This window comes from Vanellus vanellus (assembly GCF_965231255.1).
Source record: "Vanellus vanellus genome assembly, chromosome: 9".
Taxonomy (NCBI): Eukaryota; Metazoa; Chordata; class Aves; order Charadriiformes; family Charadriidae; genus Vanellus; species Vanellus vanellus.
The window spans coordinates 16,927,775-16,949,514 of NC_138914.1; the positions used below are offsets into that span (position 1 = coordinate 16,927,775).

The 21,740-nt window shown below is 36.5% G+C and overlaps 1 protein-coding gene across 1 annotated transcript in view; it reads right to left on the reverse strand.

Moving 5' to 3' along the window:
• CACNA2D3 (calcium voltage-gated channel auxiliary subunit alpha2delta 3) overlaps positions 1–21,197 on the reverse strand; it is a gene marked incomplete at its 5' end in the record, with an annotated part of 465,227 nt that extends 444,030 nt beyond the window's left edge. The window contains 2 exons of the mRNA XM_082487543.1: positions 20,376–20,457; positions 21,082–21,197. Of these exons, the coding sequence (XP_082343669.1) occupies positions 20,376–20,457; positions 21,082–21,197 (198 nt within the window). The remainder of the gene's footprint in view (positions 1–20,375; positions 20,458–21,081) is intronic.
• Positions 21,198–21,740: the final 543 nt, after the last annotated feature.

Below are 21,740 nucleotides of genomic sequence, written 5' to 3' on the forward strand. Positions count from 1 at the left end.
ATGCTGGTGTGGCAAATCACATAGGATTGAGACCTTTCATCAGAAAGCATAGAGATGGTCACATGTACACTTTTTATAGAAAAACATATGTAGTTAAAGCATTCTAATATTCTGCTGTCTCAGGGCAGGAAAAAAAGTAAAATTACTTTTATATCTATATTGGTAACATTAACTCTACAAACCATTAAGTCATATCAAGCCTCAAACAGTTGTCGAGCAACATGTCTTGGAGAAGTCAGACATTACGGATTTTGCCTTCTCCTCCAGCTCAGCAAGTTTCAAATCCTAGCTTTGAAGCCATATTAATGTTGAGTTTAATGTTCAACTTAAAAAAAGAAAGCCAAGCTCCACACATTTTAAGCTAATAGAGCCATTCAAGAAAATAAGGCTAAATACCCGTTGTTATTAAAGTTTGTATTTTAATATGTATTATTCATCTCCCAAATGAAACACCTCAAATGAGCTAAAGGGTAGACCAATTTCTAAAGAACAGACTCAATATTTTATCCTTAGAAGAAGTGAAAATACTTATATCCAGCTGACTAAAAACTTTCTGCTGTATTTTGATACCTAGCATGTTTCTTGGTTTGAGGTTTTTTTTTTGTATCATTGCTAGTTTTGCTGAAAAACCTTACAAAATTTCAATGTCAAGAAACCGAAGCAATTTTTTTTTTTTTTTTTTTTTTTACTTCTATGGAAAAAACTTTTCAAACAGCTTAACTCAAGAATCTTCTATTTTTTTTTTTTTTTTAACAAGTATGTAACACCTTTTCAGTAAGGGAGTTGCAAAGGATTTTTAACACATACCTTTGAAAGGTCAACAAAGGATCCAGAAAGATATCTCATAAAAAACAAAAATAAATCCTTCTCTGAGAAGGTCAGACAACAAAAGACTTGGCTTGTCTAGTACAATGAACCATGGTATCCGATTTCAGCTACTGCTTTTTTGCTTTACTTCTAGGTTTTGTAATGGACTACCGCTAATATTTATTAGCGCAGAGCAAACCTTTCTTCACAGTTTCTCCACATTCCAAAAAGACCAGAGCACGGGAGATTTTTTTCTCCATGCCTGGATGAACGCCACCTGCAATACAACATCTTGCTGCAGTACTTGAGTATTTTTATCTCTGCACAGGTAGAGCAATCCTTGAATATACAATGAATACATGGGAGGGCAGGGAACCTGTACAGTTGTGGGTTTTTTCTATTAGCCTTTTTCTTGTTCTCCAATAATGTGGTTATCCAGGCTACAAAAATAATAAAAAGTTTGTTGTGTAATCCTTATCCAAAGTTGGAATTATATCACAGTTCTGTTATTTGATTTTTAAGGACTATTTAGATGGAGGAAAGAAAATATAGAAAACACAGTAAGCAACGCTTATCAGTGATAAATTTCACAGCCTCAGACAATAAGGTGTATTAAAATGGCTCTATAACTTTTTATATCTTCTTTTATCTAACCTCATAATGCTTTACACAGTTACATGATACAGGCAAATTAGTACAAGATTTTCTGAGGTTGGGGAGGCGGGGGGTGGGGGGTTGAGTTTTGGTTTGTTGGGGGTTTTTGTTTTGGCCTTTTAAGGATGGCAGAAAGCCACCATATGACATATCTTGTAAAATCTTTCAATCGGTAGCCATGAGAGAAAACTTAAGATGTACACAGGACAGGTAAATAGTTTTTAAAACAGATTTTTAAATACCGAATAAAAAAGTCATAACTATACAAAAGCTATTGCTACCCCTTTTCAACACAATAGTTAGCTGAAGGTCATATGATTTGTTGCACAAAGAAACCAATCTAATTACCTGGTTTTTAATGGCACCCACCCATGTTTATTTAAAGACACTTTTTAACGGGGCCTTATAACTGTGGGTTATTTTATGCCTCCTCTATTCCCTTTTCTATGGAATTAAGTGTCATTTCTTACTCTTCCTCAAATACATACATGCTATTGCAATACTATTTTGATTCCCAGAAAACTCTTCCACAAGCACAGCTTAAGTTCTTAACTGATCCGGAAAAAGGATATTGTAATGTGACAATCCTATTCTGCTTCTGTTGTGCAAGAGTATCTTAATTGCTTTTAACAAGCATCCCAAATAAATAATGATGGTTACCCCTTTTTCATGTCAAAGTTTTATCTGAACACAAGCATAATCATTGCAGATGAGATCCAGAAAGATAGTCTCTTGGGGGGAGGTGGGAGGGGGAGCAAGGGATAAAAAAAAAAAAAAAATTAAGTAGGAGAAAAAAAAAATAAATATTATTTTAGTAAGAAACTCATCTTTCCTACATACAAATTGCTTTATTGAAATCTCCAAAATCTCACTACTATACATTCAAATACTTCTATGCTTAACCAAGCGTGTGGTCACACAATGTGACCGATAGGCATAGAGAGGAGTAAGACTAAAACAAATCAAGACTATGAATTACTCCTGAGAAAATGAAATTTAATTAGAAAATAAAATATATTTGGAATTGGTCTCTGAACTACCTGGAGTAACCCGAAACTAGTGCAGTGTAATTGTGGGTTTTGCAGCCAGTGGTGACAGGAATATTGTGAGTGAATCATGCTGGAGGACTGGGCAGCAATCCTCCCGGTAACAGAGCCGCAGGTACAACAGCAAGTCAAGAACAAAATTTCAGATAGCACCTTTGCAACTATTCAGTAGATGCAGAGTACCAGATAGCTATTAAAACACAAAACTGAGCTAGACTGTCTCAAAGACATTGCTACTAGACAGAACATATGAAGGACAGAATCATTTGCTCTAGATCACCCAACAGCCCTGGTGACACACACACTAACAGGATTTGGGTCTCCCGAAGTCCTATTCCCTTATCATCAAATTAAAGAAGCCACCACTAAGAAGTTAGTAATGAGAGAAACGGTACGAGAAATAAAGAATGTTATGAAGGTTTTCCGAATTTTCCTTTAATTAATGTTTCCTTTCTTCCCACTCCTACCTGCCCGCCTTCCTTTGTATCCTGAACAATTCTTCCAGCCTTGGAAAGCTTGAAGAGCAGTAAATGAAAAATGTATTTTCATGTTTTGCTACTTTTTCCACAATTTCCTTTGTCTGGAAGAATCAGTGGGACACTAGAGATTACAGAATGAATTTGGGGCAGCAGCGGGGAAAAAGATTCACTATGAACAGACAGAGAATCATTTACATTTTGCAAACAAGATCTCATTCTACAACCAAGGATGAGTTCTAGACTAAATGTAGTCAAAAGCAAGAGGCATTTTAGAGGTAGAATGAGACTGGTAAAGAGGTCCATGTACATCAAGGTTAGATACTATGTTTCTTAAAAGATAGGTGTTGGGATATTTCAAAGAGCTGAAAAGGTACTAATGGAACAGAACTCATCAACATGGTTTTACTACACGTCTTTTATATATATTTAAGTTAATACACAGGAACAAAACTGAAAAGAAGATTAAGAAAAGTTGTATTCTGAGAAAGCCAATTATCAAATATCATGGGAAATCTGAAGTGAGAACAGAAGATTGGTAGAAGGCGGGGGGGAGAAGTTAAAAAGTACCAGAAAGGAGAAGAAAAATAAATGCTTAAGGCATAATACACGTTGTATATCAAGCCACTCACGTTAACGAAAAAAAAACAAAAACAATTCCTCATACATGATATAATGAAGGAGAAGGGCTAGTGCCACAGAAGGATTGCCAGCTCCTCTGGAAGGGAATGAACAGAAGAATTAGAGAGTGCATATGTTGAAATCACTAGGTGAGAGAATCTTATTATATTGTTCACCTACAAGAAATGGGATTCTATTCCAGTTACTTTTCGTTTTAGGCAATTAAACAAGGAAACAAAAGCCATCTTTCAATTCTAACCTCCTACCCACCAAGGAGAATAGGTTAAAAAAAAAAAGTACATGCAACTTTGCATTTAAAATAAATTGCAGCTTGACTTAATGTGAAACCATCAAGGAGATTTACATTTACTCTTTGTATTTAAACCGTAGCATTTTTCCAATCTAAAGAACATTGCACCCTCAAATATTCTACACCTCCTTTCCAGCAGGATACAGTCTCATTACAGATAACAGCCTCATTACTGTGTATGACTACTGTGAATATAAAAGAAAACTTCCAGATTGCAGATCCAATCCTTTTGCAATTTATACAATAGTCAGCATTCTAAGTAATGGTTTAAAGGCTTGCAAGGTGGCATACAATCATAGTAGGCACAGACCTACTCATATATCCTAGATATACGTGGAAGATATTTTTACTTGCATGTGCCTTAACTAGCTGCCAGTCCAGCAGCAATTCTTTTTTCCACGGTTTTCTTCTTTACATCATTTCTCATCAGCAGTCATGACTTTAGTCCTAGACAGTCAACACAGATTCAGCTAGTCTTGTACAATATTTGGGCTAATCAACACTTTACGCAAGTACTTTTCATTAAAAGCATGCATATTGTTACTAAAAATTAACTTATTTCAGACACAAGACTACTACAGAAGTGCCATTCACATCAACAAGCAAAGCAACTCCCATCTGCATTTGCCTCTATTGCTCCTGAACTGATGCGAGTTCAAATACTGTGGTAATTAGTTTACTCTTAAATGAAACAAATAATAATGCTAATCCTGCATGCATCTTATTTTCATTCAAGTTCCTACGCCTTTGGTAACAGATGCTGTATTATCCAGACTCCAAGACTTCTTTTTTGACAGCAATGCTACTATATGGGAAGTTACAGAAAATGGACCTGTTCAGTCAACTAGATCAATCAACTAGATCAATCAGTCATTAACATGTACTAGTAAGTGATATTTGATGTAATTTTATTAAAAAAACAAACAAACACACAAAAACACCCAGACCCACAACAAAACCAAAAAAAAAAAAATAGACATCACAGAAAAAAAACAAACCACCCTACAAAAGCAAGTTTTACATACAAGCTGTCATCAAAACTTCTTTTTTTAAACTGCAGATAGTAAGTATAATTTTCCACATCTTTATAAATATGGAATCAGATATGTATCAGAATTCATTTGTACAAGGTCAATCAACAGGTCAGGGACAAAACCAGGACTATAGGCTTTCTGGAGGCTTCTAAAACAGAACGAGCATTATTTTATTCAATGCAATGATTGCACAAACTAAAATCATATAAACATTTCACCCAGTAACTAAGATGTGAAAGGCTCATCTCTACCGAATTACAGAGTTGTCTCTGTAATTTGAAAATTTGTCTCTGTAATATTGAAAACTTTAAATGAGTGAACTTCAAGCAATGCAAGCCACAGTCTGCCTGGATTCGTTGTCCTCCTAGTCACACCAGAAAGCCATAGGTTTTCACTAGGCTCTTGAGAGGAAGATATCCAACAGGCACAGAGGATTTGTGTGAAGAATGGAAATTTTGTACTTTACAAGACATTATTTTTTAGGTTGTACATTTTACTGAAGATTCTTCAGAAGAGCCGAGCTAGCAGCTGGTTTTGTCTGATAAATTATGTTCAGAATAATTAGAGTTTTCAGTTATACGACTCCTGTATATTTATAAACCAAATAAACAGCGTACAATCAGATAAATATGGCCATACATGAATAATTCTGTACACTAACATCTGAATTATTCCAACACGTAAGCATAGGTCCCAATCCCACATATAATGCCATTTTCCAGCATCCTTTGTCAGACAAAATTCCCCAGACATCTTGTAGTGCTGAGGAAGTTCTACTGAACAAACATATATTTACATTAATTACACACTTAAGGTGGACTGGACAGGATTAGTGCCAAGTTGTGAATGTAGTTGAACTTTATTCCCATTAAACTGAGGCTATACAGAATAAAGGACTTCAGCAGAGCAAACAACAAATTTAAAATTTGAATGCTTTAACATTTTTTTAAAGCATGCGGGAAGCCAAATACAAAAGTCAGAATTATGTCATTACCAACACTCAGTTTAATTTTAGACGCCTTTCTTGAATTTAAATTTACATTTCTTAGCACATAATTTCCTCTTAATTTTAGTTCTTGGCAAAAGTTTTGAAATCGTGGTGCTCACGCATTCCAAAAATAGCAAACTTGACTTTCTGACCACGGCTTATATATTTTTAATATGAAAAGTATTAATTTATGAGATTTCTCAAAAGTAATTACCAGAATACAGCTATTGACTGAATTTCAGACAAACGTATTGTTTAATTGTATTAAACCACAGAGGAAAAAGTAACACTTTCTTCAGTCATTCTGCTTCTTCGCTCCCAACACATTCCATACCTCTTCATCTTACTACCTTTATGTGTCCCTGTTCTCACCTTTAGCTGTTTTTAAACAGACTGCAGTAGCTTCCCAATACCGGCTCCTCCCTGTAATTTGTATTGTCAGAAAGATGCTATAAAACTTGCCTCCCCTGCTGTGACTGAAGATTTCACTTTTATTTTGGAGGCAATCCTGTCTTCCTCCCCCTGCCTCCACCCCCCCTTTCCTGAACACGCTATCCCCAAAGCACAATCGGTATATCAGCTGTTACTGGGGAAATAATAACCTTCTCTTTCCAATAATGTTCACAACATGTAAGGTGCCCCAGTAGATCCTAGTGTATTTATTCTTCCAGACATCATAACTGTCCTGGTTTGAGTGACATGGGACTAATTTCTCTTCTAATACTTGAGAAGATGGCACTTTTAGAAGACTCAAGTGTCTGAATTTGTGAAAATATTTACTTTCTAGCCAGCTATGGTGCACGGGTTTCAAGGTCTCGGTGTTTTTGAGGTCACCAGGTGCAGGGATGAGGAGGAGCGAGTCCTGAGCACTTCACCCAAGCTGGCTAATGGGGTTGTTTCAAACCATGAACATCACATTCAAAATAAATTAGAAAATTTTCTGAGGAGTTCTCTCTTCTATAATGGCTGTGAACCTGAGAACTTCTTGCCCCGGTGCTGGACCCCTGAGCCCTTCCCTTCCTCCCGAAGCCACAGCGCTCCCAGTGTCCAACACTTTGTGTCCCCTGCTGGGAGTGCACAACTTCCTGCTCATACAGTCATATGAGTATAATCTTTGCATATTTTGTATTGGTATCAGGATCAATGCTGGTTCTTTAGTGCTATTAATGTTAATTATCTAATCTTAGTCTATTAAATCTGTTTATATTTCGACTCCCGGGTGTCCTTGTTTTTTCCCCTGATTCCCCTTCCCAGGTGGGGAGGGGTCATTGGGTGATAGAATTATTGTCTAAGCAACAATAAGTTGTTATGGGTTTCTCAAACCATAACAATAACGAAAATATAATTTTAAGAACAGCACTTGTATTTACATAACCTTCCCCCATTCTTATGTATTAAAGTGTTATTAAGCTATTAGTCATTCTATTTCTGCATATTTTTCTCCAGCTGACCAGATCCTCACTGCAACATTATGATTACATCTGCTCAAGACACTGGAAAAATACACTAATGGTAAAAATTTCCGGAGGAAAAAAGCAATGGTTATAAACAAGTGGGAGCACAGAGAAAGACAGAGTGAGAAAGTACACCTAGAAAATAAATTTGTGGTAATTGTAATACAGACACAAATAATCAGTTACCCATAAAAGGATAAAGGAAATTATTTGATTCCCAATTTAACTGCATTTGACATTCCTGAATTTGAGTCTTACTAGTTGGATCTCACTTAGAAGAAAATCACAAAAGGTCAGAAAGTCTGAAGGCTCTAGACGGAAAAAAAAAATAGTGTAGAACTGTAGTTATGTGGCAAATAGATAATAAGAAAGAAATACCAGGGTCGGGGGGAGAGGGGAGGCGTAAGGGAAAGAAGAAAATCTTTCTAAAATTAAAAACTACTTTCTAATATCAGCATAGCATATCACTTTCTATTCAAAGCACAGGAAGAATTAATTCTCTGACAAGAAAGGGTTCAATTTCACTTGCCAGCACAATACCATATGGAGATTTATTGCCAACTACAGACACCAAATATCAACAGCAGAAATAAGAGTTTCTATCAATTTTGTAGTTATTCAGGACTGGTACAGGAAACCATTTATCTTTTCAGTACTGAAAGAAGTTTTATTTAAAAAGCATGTTAAAATTAATGCTTTGTAGCTCCCAGAGCTGATCCATTCCACGTACTTTTCTTGACTTCCATATCCATATGCTAATGCTGTTCTTCACCACCTGATCCTCTCCATATGCTAAACACTCTACAAAAAGTGTTGCTGCTCCTGATCCAAACAATTTCAAAATTTAGAAATTTAAAGGAAACGGCAGTATTGCTAGGCCCATTTTACATGGAAAAGAGAGGCAAAGATGCCTCTGTCTGGGAGAGGGAGAGCGGGTGGAATCCTGCTTGCGGTTTTAACTTTCAATTCAAGGCTTCTGGCACTCTGGATGAAATCCTGCCACCACCACCACACCTGCCAGATTTGTATGTGTGATATTACAGGTTAAGTTAATATCATGCTTAAGGGCTTCACTGAATTTTGGCCACCAAGATGATTTGGCCTAAGCAGACCATCAAGAAAAGTATCACAGGCCTAGGATAAGAACCCAGATATATCTGAATTTCAGTCTGCTGTCTTGCTTTTATTAGGAAAATTAAAAGCTGAGTTAGCCAACAGAAATCCTCCTGTTTTCTTTCATATTCCCTATCCCTCCCCCCTCAGTGTTTTTCACAGAGTTCCAGGGGGGTATCAGAACTCATCTCTACTTTTACTGTGAAATTGCTTTGCAGTTGATAATGATATGTGGAAGTCTGAAGTGACTACTTAGATTTTTTTTTTTTTTTGTATCGTTCCATCTAGAATATCTTTCTTGTATTTTGTTGAAGAAATGGCAGAAGATATTGTAAAAGGCACGATGTGCGTAGGGGGTAATAAATCTGTTGGATGCAGATAGTCAATGGCTGCAAGTCATAACATAAAGCTTTACTCTTAGCCTCCTACCAGTTTTCATTATCAGTGAAAATTTCTATTAATGTAATACGATAGCATCATGTACAAACAGCTCGGCAGTCATACATTTTGCACAGCTGTCATAAAATGATAGTCATTTAGCTTCAAGGTAAAGCTGAAGTTTGAATATTCCTGCTTTTCATCTTTGAAGCTTTGTCACTTTAGAAGATAATTATCTAATTTTGTGACCAACGATGTGTTCCCAACATATCATATTTTGATACCCATAGAACATACATCCTTTTATTTGTGTCTTGAAAATTAGCAACTTAGATAGCGTGACACAAAATCTTGCAAGTATATTGAATAGCCAAAAATTAAAATAGGACCCAGAGGAACAATAGAAACACTCTATGCTGTGGCCCTGACCAAAGTTTTCATAATGCCTTCCAAATAGCATTTTCACAGTGCTTTTATCTAACAGCCTACAGATCTTATGACAGCATGATTTTGACTCCTGCTTTTTAGGAAAGCAAGTCAAATCCTTGTCTGCGGATAAAAGCATGAAGCAGCTCCCTGTCAGCTACTGTAGAATAATTTAAAGTAAAAACAGATGATAAGACATAAAACCTACCAGCTAACAAATTATTTCTGTACAACACTAACTTCACTTAAAATACTGTGGCTGATAAAGGTAGTAAAAGAAAATGGCTACAGAAGCAACCGGAGCTAAAGGGTTTGGTTTAGACCTAGATTAGAATGGAAATTCCTGTGTTACCATGACAAATAAAAAAAAAAAATTCTTTTCCCATTTGTGCAACCAACTTAGCAGAAATTACTCTTAAGACTTAGTAATTATGAGAAGTTATATACTTCTGTTGTGATAACAGGAGTGTCTGTGGAAAAAGCCCACCTGAATATTAAAGAGCAGATAGTTAAGTTTAAGAGCTTGTAATGTTAGTGCAAGCTATTTTAAAAGAACGGGTCAGAAAAAGCGTTGAGACCTGATGAAGCAACTAAAAGATGAGACAATACTGTATCACTGGAGCCCTAAAAGAGGCCTGCCATGATAAAGTGTCATACCTTTCAATACCTACAAAGAAGTTATGGAGAAGATGCACCAAGGCCATTCATGAAGGTACACAGTAGGAGAAGTGACAGACAGCAGTCATAAATTGAAATAGGAAGTTCCAGCTTAAGTAAGTAACTTTTCATCCAGAGTCAAGCACTGGAACAAAAGATGTTGTGTTATCTCTGTCCTTGAAGGTTCTGAAGATCAGACTCAACAAAGCCTCAAGAAATCTGCTCTCATTTCAGCACTGACCTCGCTTTGAGCAGGAAGTTGAGTTAAAAGTTCTTCTTCCAGAACTAATTATTCTAGGATTTCAGAAATTATTAAAAACAGAGTTTCACAGTGGAAGAGAGTATGACGGTTGTACAAAGAGGGAAGATGAGGGGTTTTTTCCAGAACCAGTTTTGCCGAGTCATTAGTGCCAAACACAAAAGTCAGTTATGAGTACAATTAGAATTTTTAAATTCAATATCACTGTATTCAGGAAATTATTAATAAGAGATCTACTCAACTTGCATGTTATAGAGGAACAGTGTTAATACACAATCTGTCAACTGCACAAAATTCAGAGAAGCCCATCAACTCCACCTTTTGAGTACACTAAAGGAAAACATTTCATGAGGCTACCAGAAGCTCACAAGTATTTTCCACCCCTTTCTAAAATCTAAAAGCAAAGCTTCAAGAAGGAAATGCATATAAGCAGTCATGCATATAAGCAAGCTAACTAATGAAACAATGAGCAGGATCTGCACATTAAGCCCTGATACACTGAATGAATTATATACACATACTTCTCGAATTATATCCCCAATCTTATGAGCCAGATTAGGTCACCATATGATTTGTTTTGTTAATGGACCTGAGAACAACTTTTTCCTTGCATCTTTTACTTCCTTAACGTGGGTGCTCTAAGATCTCTTCATCTAGTTTGAAGGATAAATGGTAATAGCTATCTTTAAGTGTCTCCTGCACTGCACACTGATTTATGCAAAACATTTGGCATCAGTGTCATAAGACAACATTTCTCCCCAGAACATCTGCCCATTTTAAAACAGAAAGATTCAATATAAGCTAAATAAGGTGGTTCAGAAAAAAGACAGGGAGAGCGAGACAAAGCCAACAATAAAACAACTTGTCAAATTAAGGAAGGCAAAAGCAAAACGTGGGAGTAGGACCAAGAGGTCTGAAAAACAGAACATCTAATATTTTAGAAATTTTTTTGGTCACATAAACAAAATGTATAAGGTTTAACTCTACGATTCTCTCAGGAATCTCAACATACAGAACAAATGGCTGAAAACAACCACCTGTCAAACACTTTTCTGATTAAGTCATTGCTAGAACCTATATGTCTTGATGGCTCTACCAAACAGGCTCTACCTAAAAAAGCAAAAATTCAGAACAAGTAGTGCCTAGGAAGAACTCTTTTTCAAGAGTAAAAATAGTTAAGAACAAACTTTACTAAATACCGACAACTGCTGACAGCAAAGCACTAGAACATGTAGCAGGTACACGAGGAATAAACCGGGAATTTACATCTAATCAGCTATTTCCTCCTCTCTCATTGGTACATCTCGCTGTCTCACAAGCCCTAGTGACGCTCTATTACCTGCATACTTCATAGTTACACCTAAAACAAGAACACGTTGGAACATCTTGAAAAGCTAACCCTGCTGAAGTCTTACCACGTGGTTGTTGGACTTCAAGTCAAAGAGATGAAGGCTGCTCACCAATTTAGTCTTTTATATCTAATGTATTTATCCTTCTATAGTAAAGAGATATATTTCTATAAGCACACATTCAAATGATCTTATTAAGGGGGATGGGGGGAGAAGGCAAACGTTCAGCCAACCTGTACAGCAATAGTGTTTCATAACCTGTTTCTGCTCTGAAAGTTGAAGGACTCCCCAGCTGTGTCTTAAGGAGATAAAGGCACAAAGCTTAACAGTGCCCAGATACAGACATCAAAGAAGAAATATGGTTACTTTCATTGCTTATAGTCCGAAATAAATAAAAAAGGCTCCAAAAGCATTACCTAGCTCATCTTCCTAACATAAAGCAGTTCAATGAAATCTACATAATGGCGGGTAAACTGTTCTGAAAAGCCACCCTGCAAGAGTTCCACACTATTCCAGTGTTTTCTCTCAGTTAAAAATAAATAAATAAATAAAAAGAAGAAAGTTTTAGATCATAGGAAAAACTAATTCCTGTTTTTAGAGACCAGTTCTTGTTTATCCACCATGGATAATAGCGAACACATTTATTCTTATTCCTGGTTTTCTGCATGTGAAGACTGTTGCCGTATTTCAAGTTTTCACTAGTTTTGCTCAGGCACAGCTTGGCCGATAGCACTAAATCACTGTCTAGTGAAACAGACCTAGTTCTCCTTCCTCTCTTCCCTCTCCCCTGCCCCACTTACATTTCTCCACACTTCCTTCCTCGGTTCAAAAGGAAATACACTTTTGGGTTGGTTTTTTTTTTTTTTTTTTTCTTCTTCCAGTTTGGGGTTTTTCCCCCTCCAGTTTTCTAGCTTATTTGAAGGTTATTGTCTCTTTCACACAACATACCTGTCGGCATCAGACATTGAAAGTTTTTTGGCATTCAGGATCAGTTGTTCCCTTTTGTCTATATGACATAAGAACCTCACCTTAAGGTTTTTCTACAGTTTAGAACATTTCTAGTCTCATAAATATGGATTTGACGTATGCTTTATCACACATGAGGTTCCCAGTCAATTCTCAGCTTGCTACAGAGATTAAAGATAGCCACATCAGTCATTTCACCAGAAAATATGTCAGAAGTGGGGAGCAGGTAAAATGTTTCAGATGAGATGAATCTCAGAGTACAACATTCCCCATCCCTGAGTATATCCACAATAGATACCAGAAGCAGCAAGAACACCTGGAATCTGTGACCTCCTCTGCTGATGACTTCTGTAAATCAGCATCTTGACACATCTATAATGGGTTATGACAGGTGGCGTTGACGGGGCGGGGGGGAATCAATAGAGAGAGGAGCGAGAGTAACCCTTGCTTGTAATAAGTGCAAAAGGAATTACTGATCAGTGTGAAAGGCAACACAAGAGAAAACTAATTTGTGCTCCTAGCAAACAGGAAACCAAGTGTAACAGGAAGCTCGTGCAGACAGTTCAGTCTCTCTGAGGGCACCTATGCAAGATTACAAATGTCTACTTACAGAAATTAATTTAGGAGCAGAAGCAACAATTCTGCCCCTCTCTGCCTCCAAAAATCTTGCTAAGGTAATGTGCTTTCTCATAGGGTCTTGAAAGAGTCTTCTGGAAAAAAAAATATGCATTTTTCCTGTGTTAGGGATCTTCCAGAAAATAAATTTGAACCTTGTGCACAAAATGAAAATCATATTCCTACACAAAGCATCCAGCAAAGCATATTATGTCTTCCACTACAGCAATCACCTTCACCTCCTCAACCGCTGTCTCCTTCTGGAAAAATCACCTGGCACTGGGTGTTCCCTCAGGCATTCTTATTTTGAAGATACATTTAGAACACTCGCCCCACCAATAATCTTGTTTAAGACTTGAATCCAGATCATTTCAAACATACAGTTATGCACCTAACACTAACTTCACTATAAACTCAAATCCATTTCTCCCTTCATTCTCAAAGGGCACCATTGATGAAACAGCCTTATTTTACCTTTGTCTAGCTAGACAAATTATTTTCTTCTAAATTTGTCTACTGTCAACTCAAGTCTAGCTCATTAAAGCAATCCAAGATGCTCTAGCTACTGCTAAGACCCTGCTAAGACTACATGAAGCCAGCTCTTGTGCAGGAGGGATTTACGATAGCTTAATTCCTGTGCTCTGTATTCTACTGTCTACTATTTCATTCCCAGATTAAATCTGATACACTGGTTGTAACACCTGTACACTCCGATGTGAACAAGTCTGCCTCTCTTGACTGTTCACAATCTCCTCACATCTTATATCATCATCCTCAGAAACAGTGTAGTAGTTACCAACTATAAGAATAACAACACCTGTAAAGTCCTAGGAGATCCGAGGGCAGGATACTTTCAGAAAGTACCTGTCCCTGGAATTCATCACCTCTGGAAAGGCTTCCAAGACCCTTCTCAACTTCTCTCCAACTATGATTAAAAAAAAAAAAAAAAAAAAAAAGGGGGGTGGCAGTTTTGAACATACTTACTTTTTAAATACAAATCTTGCAATGATTTTGTCATTCACACTAAAAAAAGCTTTACAATGGCTTTACAAATGAACTGGGCAGATGCTAAATAGGCTCATAAAAACGTCCACGCAATTTTGCAAAAAACATTACACACAGAAAAAGCAAAATGAAACTTCATGAGAACAACATATTAATCAAAGTATTTCACTAAGACCTTTCGTTGAAGCTTCTACAGCAACCTAAAATACAGTCTATCCTATCAATATATAATTTGTGTTGTACAATGTGTAACCACTTATTATCAGCAACAAAAAAATTGTACCCTACAGAACAGTAATGACATTTGAGAGTGTAGAGTATTGATCAGCAGTTGCTTAAAAGTGAATCACCACTACAGTGCGGCATCTATTCATGGCTCTACATACCTTCACTGTCAAGATAATTTGCATGGAGACTGGCTCTTTTAACCTTGAAATATAAGCATTTTCCAATACAGGATGTGAAAACAACCAACCATAAATGCATTAAGCAAGAGAATTAGCATTCATTTCCTTTCAAGATCTGATGTTTTCCAGTTGGATTGTCCACTCAATAATTTCCATATTAAAAGACATTACTGAAAGTGTAATGCATGTATTATAAACTTACTGAAGCCGTCTCATATTTCCATTATGTATTAACAATAGAACATATTTACTTTCAATAATACAAGTACGAGGATCATGCTGTGCTTGCAAAACCCAGAAAGACACAGAAAATACTGCAAAATATAGAGTGCTGATGGCAGAAGAGCATGAATTCACCATGGCTTAAACAGGGCTTTCCTTTCAGTTAAAGAGAAATATAAAACATAATGATTGATACTCAGGCTGATTTAGACTACATTTTAAAAAAGTTACCAACACCAAGAAATTATTACTCCTGCCATAACGTTCAAACAGGAGATGAGAGTAAGACCATAGATCATTCAAGATGCAGTTCTAACGTCACTGAAGACAAAGAAAATTTTCCAATACCTTCAGAGAAGGCAGAACTTTGTTAAAATAAGGAAGGAAAAGATTTTCTCTGCTATTGAAGAGAGACACCACACTATTGGGAGTTTGATAGCACTGTGATATTTTCCTCTACAGATCAATATGCTACCTAAAAATTAGCATTGGACCCAGCAGGTTTTTCCACCTAATACATTAGCAGCATATGAATGTATTTGATTTTTTTTTCTTCAAATAAAAATTGAAATATATATCCAAAATAATTCACCTTTATGTCTGCAGATAATAACATCAAATATTTCACTAAACACACTGACATGCTCCCTAACAAGTTTGGCACAGAGAATAACCTTGTGATTTATGTAGCCCAGAGATCTGTAAGAATTAAAGGGGATGGAGGTTCAAGCTCTGCAAGTTCCAAAACATAATTTGCATTAATAATCAGAATTAAAGATGCATATTTCTTTTATTTTCTAATGCTTGATTTTAATTCAGTGCTAGGCAACACGTTTTACATAATCCAGACTTCAGAAGTTTGAGTTATAATGAATTGAGTTTTTGGTAAACTCTATACCATTTACCTGGCTGCTGGTTTTTTGAGTTTTGGTTTGGGGATTTTTGGTATCCAAGGAGCCAATCCATGTCTATACCTTAAACTCCACATCTCAATCTTACTGACTTCAAAGCAGTAGTTGCAGGGTCTCAAGCAAAGAAGAAACAGCCTACAAAGACCAAAACCAACATAAGGCTGAATAAAAGAAAAGCAATTAATGTCAAGATGATTGGACTAAATTTCTCTAAGAATTTAAGTCACTATTACATGGTTTAAAACTAAAGATAGATGTACTGCATGAATCAGATACACCAGCTGAATGCTAATTGTTCTAAATCACCCTGTAATATTAGTTTTGCACTGACATTTCTATAGTTGTGAGAAACTAACAAGATACAGCACCGAATCTAGTCGGTAAGACAAAATGCAATTCTAACCTTTAAAAATAGGAACGCTATTCTAATTGAAAAACCTGCTTTGAGAAAACACAATGATTTTGAGAACTCCTAAACACAGCGAAGAATTTGTCGACAGGAGCAGACGGAGGCAGACTGCTTGAAAGCAAGGCAGTCAGTGCTTACCTAACAGTGAAGGCTCCCTTAGACGACTTACATAAGGAAAATCTGAGCTAGCCTTAAGCAAGCTCATCTTCAGTAAAAAGTCTTTATGGCAGAACCAATAAGTAGAAGTTTCTTTTCAGTTAGAAACTGTTCCTACATTAGCAATAAAATAATATCGACTATTCAGGACCAAATCAAGAATTATCAAAGCTCAGAATATTGGGGGGGGGGGGGGGGGCAAGTACTCGCTGCAAAAGAAATCTGAGAAAGCATAGACCACACTGCATTTTCAGAGAACCAAACACTTCATTTATATTCAAAAAGCTTTACTGTGTAACAACAATTATTTAAATTATTTTTAACATTAACAGAAGGCACATTCCCTGCATTTTCTGCTTCCATTTTATTACTACTATTATTTTGCAACAGTGTGGCACTTAAAACATACTATTATCACAGACACTATAATGTCAACAGTAGCATTCCCCAAAGTCTGTTCCTCCAAAATTCTAATCACAGCAGCTGAAGTGAAGAATATTTTCTTGGCACCTAACCCTTGCTTTCCACCCTATACTTAAAGCCTGGTTTTGCCAGTGGGCTACACTCTCACATCTTCTACAGTACTAAATAAACATAATCAGTGTTTAAAAAAAAAAAAAAATTTAGAGAGGTGTCAAGATTCAAATAAAGCAAGGAAAAAAATGTAAGCACCTAACAGACAATTAAAATTTGAATCAATTCTTAGGTCCCAGCAGTATTTGCTAACTCGGTGAAGAGTATGCATGTCTCTACAGCACCAAGCAGCTCCTTGTTTGCTGCCAAATCTATATGACAACTGTAAAACCTCCATAAATCAAATATCTTAGGAATAATATTGTCCTATTTTCTTCTGAATGGTTTTTTGAACACTGAATCATCTTCCTTTGCTTTGAAAGCAAGTAGTAGAACAGTAAAATGCTACATTTTTAAGTGCTAATTTTGCTTAAATGCTCATCATTTCTGAAATTGTTTACTGAACTATTACTGTTATTTTCTGAGCTATTTACAGTGTCTGTATTTCACCTAAAGACAATTTCCCAAAAAATCATATCTCACACATTCTTCGGAGGCATAACAACATACCTGGGTTAGATTATCATAATGCAATAAAATAATAAAACATTTAGTTAAGATAAGTAGTGGGTTGTTTGTTTTGTTTGGTTTTTTTTTAAGTGATTTCATAAAGTGACAAAAATATTCTTATGCATCTTTTGAAACTCAAGAGGACAGCAATGCTGGTTACTCATTTGATGTTCACAGCACTTAAGAACTATAGTAACTAAATCAATATTCACAGCTGTAACCTGGCAAAATTTTGCTTTACTATCTCACACAATTTCATTTGCTCAGTGAAATTTTAGTATGGGTCAAAATGACTCTTAACATGTAAAATATTTGGACCACAGAGAGTGCCAATCACACCTTGATTTCAAACACATTCCTTAGAAAGTAGCACTCACTATAGATGCTAACAAAATGGATCAAGTAACCTTTACATTAATTTTTCATTTAGCAAGCCTTTATTAAACTAAGTGGCACTACAAAGCTGTTGGTAATTGAGAAATCTATACTGCCTAGATACATAATTATACGCACATTTTATGTCTTTATTTAACAATGCTTAATTCATAATCAGAAAATGCAGACTCCTCCAGTAATCTTAGAAGTCGCATTGCTTCTAAAAGCAGAATCTTGACTTTAAAAAGACATTGAGTCTGATCACCTAGAGCTCACAGTAAATACCAAATGGATTCTTGATGCCTGGCTAGTGGGGAGAGACAGGGGGAAGAGGCATTTGCGTTTAGAGCCCTACTGTGCTATCACTTCCTTAATTATTATGACAACTTCTGCCACTGACTTTGTGTTGAAAATACTTGCAAATCTTGATGTTTGGTATGCTTTTATTCACATGAGTTTACAGAAATGTACTTTATAAAAATACAAAAAGATACACGTTAAAGTCCCCTGTCGTCCAGGCTCATTTGCCACGACCAACAGCAAGAAGTCGCAAGCTTAAAAGGACAGAGACAGTTGGAATTTTAAATAAAAATAAAAAGCACCAGAGGTTACCTAGAACTACTGTAACCCGGAGGGAAGAGAAAAAAAGAATAGGGGACGTGACAGAGGAATAAAAGTGCTCTGAATACCTGTCAAATCGGCGTTTTGTCTTTCCTCTTTCATTCTCTAATGAAATATCATAACAAAAGCAAGAAACAAAAACAAAATAGCTTGGAATGAACATACATTGTCCATTTTCAAAAACAGGAGCAGAGGTTTGTTAGTGAAATAGAAAAGATGCTGATGAAAAGGTAAAATGAATAGCTTCCAATTACCTACAATTATAACAATCAATAGGAAGAAATCTTGCTACTTCAGAAGGAAAAAAATACATTACCAAAGCGATGACAGCAGTATCTACTGTGAGGAAGAGAAGAATGATTAAGGATGTCCTACTGATTCTTTGGGGATTTTAGCACAATTGCAAAACAAAATATATTCCATATTTTTCTAGTAAACGTTGGACTACCTGTATTTGATAATTTAATTTTTAAAGCCATTTTAGTACAAGAATGGCTGCGTGTGGAACAGTTCCAAAGTTAAATAAAGGTAGCTGTTTGTTATGTCCCAATAAAAAATTAAAGCCTTTTAATAATACTTGATTTGATACTAATCAAAACTGAAAGGTCCATCTGCTTTATAAATTTAAGGAGTTCATGCAAAAGTGTCATAAGACTACGCAATCTTTAAAGAATGTAAGCTAAAACTATAATATATGCTGAATGTCCAGATTTTCAGATTAAAATAAGAGTTTGCCCAATATCTTGAAGTGAAGCCATTTAATACCCTTGAAAGGTAGTAAGAGATCTCAAATATTTTTGTTCTTAATAGCTCTGTATTTTAGCTTAGTGAAGTTCATTTTTTGCAGTCCTGGGTACACAACACTGAAAAGACAGATACTGCTAAGGAACCCATATGTCTTTAGTAATCATTAAGTCAGTTGCTTTCACTTTACATTGACAGCATAAGCTTTTTATTTGAACTACTACACGTACTGTCTGTTACATAATTTCACATATATACAAGCCTTTCAAATAAGTGCTCCAAGCTAAAGGAATAATTTCCTTCATAATCAGACCAAAAAAATTTACATGTTACTTGGAACTAAAAATCACATCTGAAAAAACAGCAGAAATTTAACATATGGGTTGAATGAGAGTCTCTGTAGTCAGTGAATGTCTCATTGTTTTTCCATATTGCATTTTGAGGATCACATACTAAATGCCGCAAAATCGCAGTCTTAACATCTTTAACATATTCCTCTTAGTCTCATATTTTTTCAGTAACTGCTATAAAAATAAATTGTCTACAATACAGAACTTTACTATAGGTTGCATATTTAGAGTAGGCTTCATATAGTCCTTGCTATATACCTAATACTCAAATCCGCTCTCTCGTTACCCTCTGCCCCAATTATTTAGACTTATAACAATTTCTCAAGTTTTTGCAATACTTCAGTAGCTTATTACCCAGCTGTGCAGCTGAGCAAGAAGATAACCACATTCATTCCTCTTATCTGTAATGATGTAATACATCCCAGCACTGGGTTGAGATGATTGGGGGAATAATGGGATTGTAAAAACTGCAGAGATGACAAACAACAGTGCAGCCGCCTTCTCCCGACACAGTGAATTGCATACATACAGCACAGGGTGAAAATAATACAATATGCACTAATTCTGCTCCTTGAATGAAGTTAACATTTTTCATAAGCAGCAGCTCTTTCTACACAGAAACATCATCATTACAATGCCGCAACCAGATTAAATACCCGCAATCTAAGCTGAAGCCTAGATTTCAAGAAATAAAAGTGCTGGAGTTTACTTTCTAATGGTATCAAAAAAATAATCCAAAAAGAAAATTATTAGTTTAATCAAGGACTCTCCAGATCATGCAGTGCAATGCAAAGAGTCATCAGGGACTAGTATGCAATACAAAAATAGATCTTCGACCAAAGCATGTACAGCACTGCTTTCCTATTCATTTAAAAAAATTAAATCTGCCTCCATTTTCTCTGTTAAAACCTTCCTTATTACCACTGAAAAGATCCTTACCTTCTGCAGGAGCTGGGAACCCGAGTACTTGGCTGCAATAGATTTGATCTCCCCACCAAATGCTGAGGCCCAGAGCTTTACTCTGTGAAGAAAAAAAAAAAAAAAAAAAAAAGAGACAGGAAGAAATGTAATACACATGTCATAGCAAGCAACACAGACTGTAACAGCTTCAGCTGCACTCAGAAGGATCCTAGCAGTTTTGCATTAAAGAGCTTGCTAAGGAACCTAAGCGCAGAAAAAGATTAGCAAAGCTGTTCAAGTACAAGCACAAACTAGATGCTGTGCTAAGGTAAGGCCTCCGATATGAAACTAGCCAACATGCACTGTCTAGGTTTAAAGAACCAACTTGTACAGAAATATGCTTTGACACAATATAACATATATCCATTGAAAGCAAAGAAGCAGATAAAATGGCAGAACAGTTCCAAGTGATGAATTCTCACATGAGAAGGAGTTAATATAACAGTATCAACTTCAGTAAATACAAGCATTTAAGACTCTGCGGTCACATAGTCCAACACATGCTCCTACAATAAAATTAAAGTAGTGCTGAGCTCGTTACAGGCTATCACTTTAAACACAGCTGACAGAGGAGCAAAGGTGCCTTGAACAGTCAAATACCTGCAATATAAAAAGATAAGAACTTGAGCAGTCAAGTGCTCATCCTTGAACATGGTCCTGAGAGCAATAGCATGAAAGCACTTACACAGACAAGGGGATCTGCTGCTCCGATCCAACCACATCCACTAAGGCTGTGTTAAAAGCTGTCCAGAAGATAAAGAAAAAGCCCCCAAAAGCCCGAAGATTCAGATTCTCTGGCATTGTTCCTCTCTGTGCCTGGAAAAATTTGGGCAAATTCAAGTAAAGCTGGATTCAGCAGCAGTGGAGGTTTTGCTTCTGAAGCCTCTTTCCCCACCCTTACCCCCTCCACTAGAACACCACTGGAAGAAATCACAGCTCCATCCTCATCCCTCCAAAGAGTGACCCTTCTCTGTGTAATGGAAGGAGAGGACCAGAAGCGAAGCTCTAATGACTTGAAAACTATTGTGTCCCTGGTAACAGCAAAGCGTTTTCCAGCGCTACTGCAGCCACTTGCATGTAGTTCTTTACAACTCCGCAGTCAGCAGTGTGCTGGAGTTACTTCAGTGACCTAACTGCTGCTCCAAAGTGCCCTTAGCAGCAAGAAAGCAGACTATTGATTCCAACTGGGGAGGCTGTCTTCTTGCAATTACTGCTCACTTTGCAAATGGAAAGCTGCCTAGAGTTCTCCTTTCCCTCGCCGGTAACCTCCAGCCTTCATCCCAGATCAAGTCAGCCAGCGCATTGGTTCAGTGGAGCAGGAGCAGCAGCCTTTTAACGGGATAG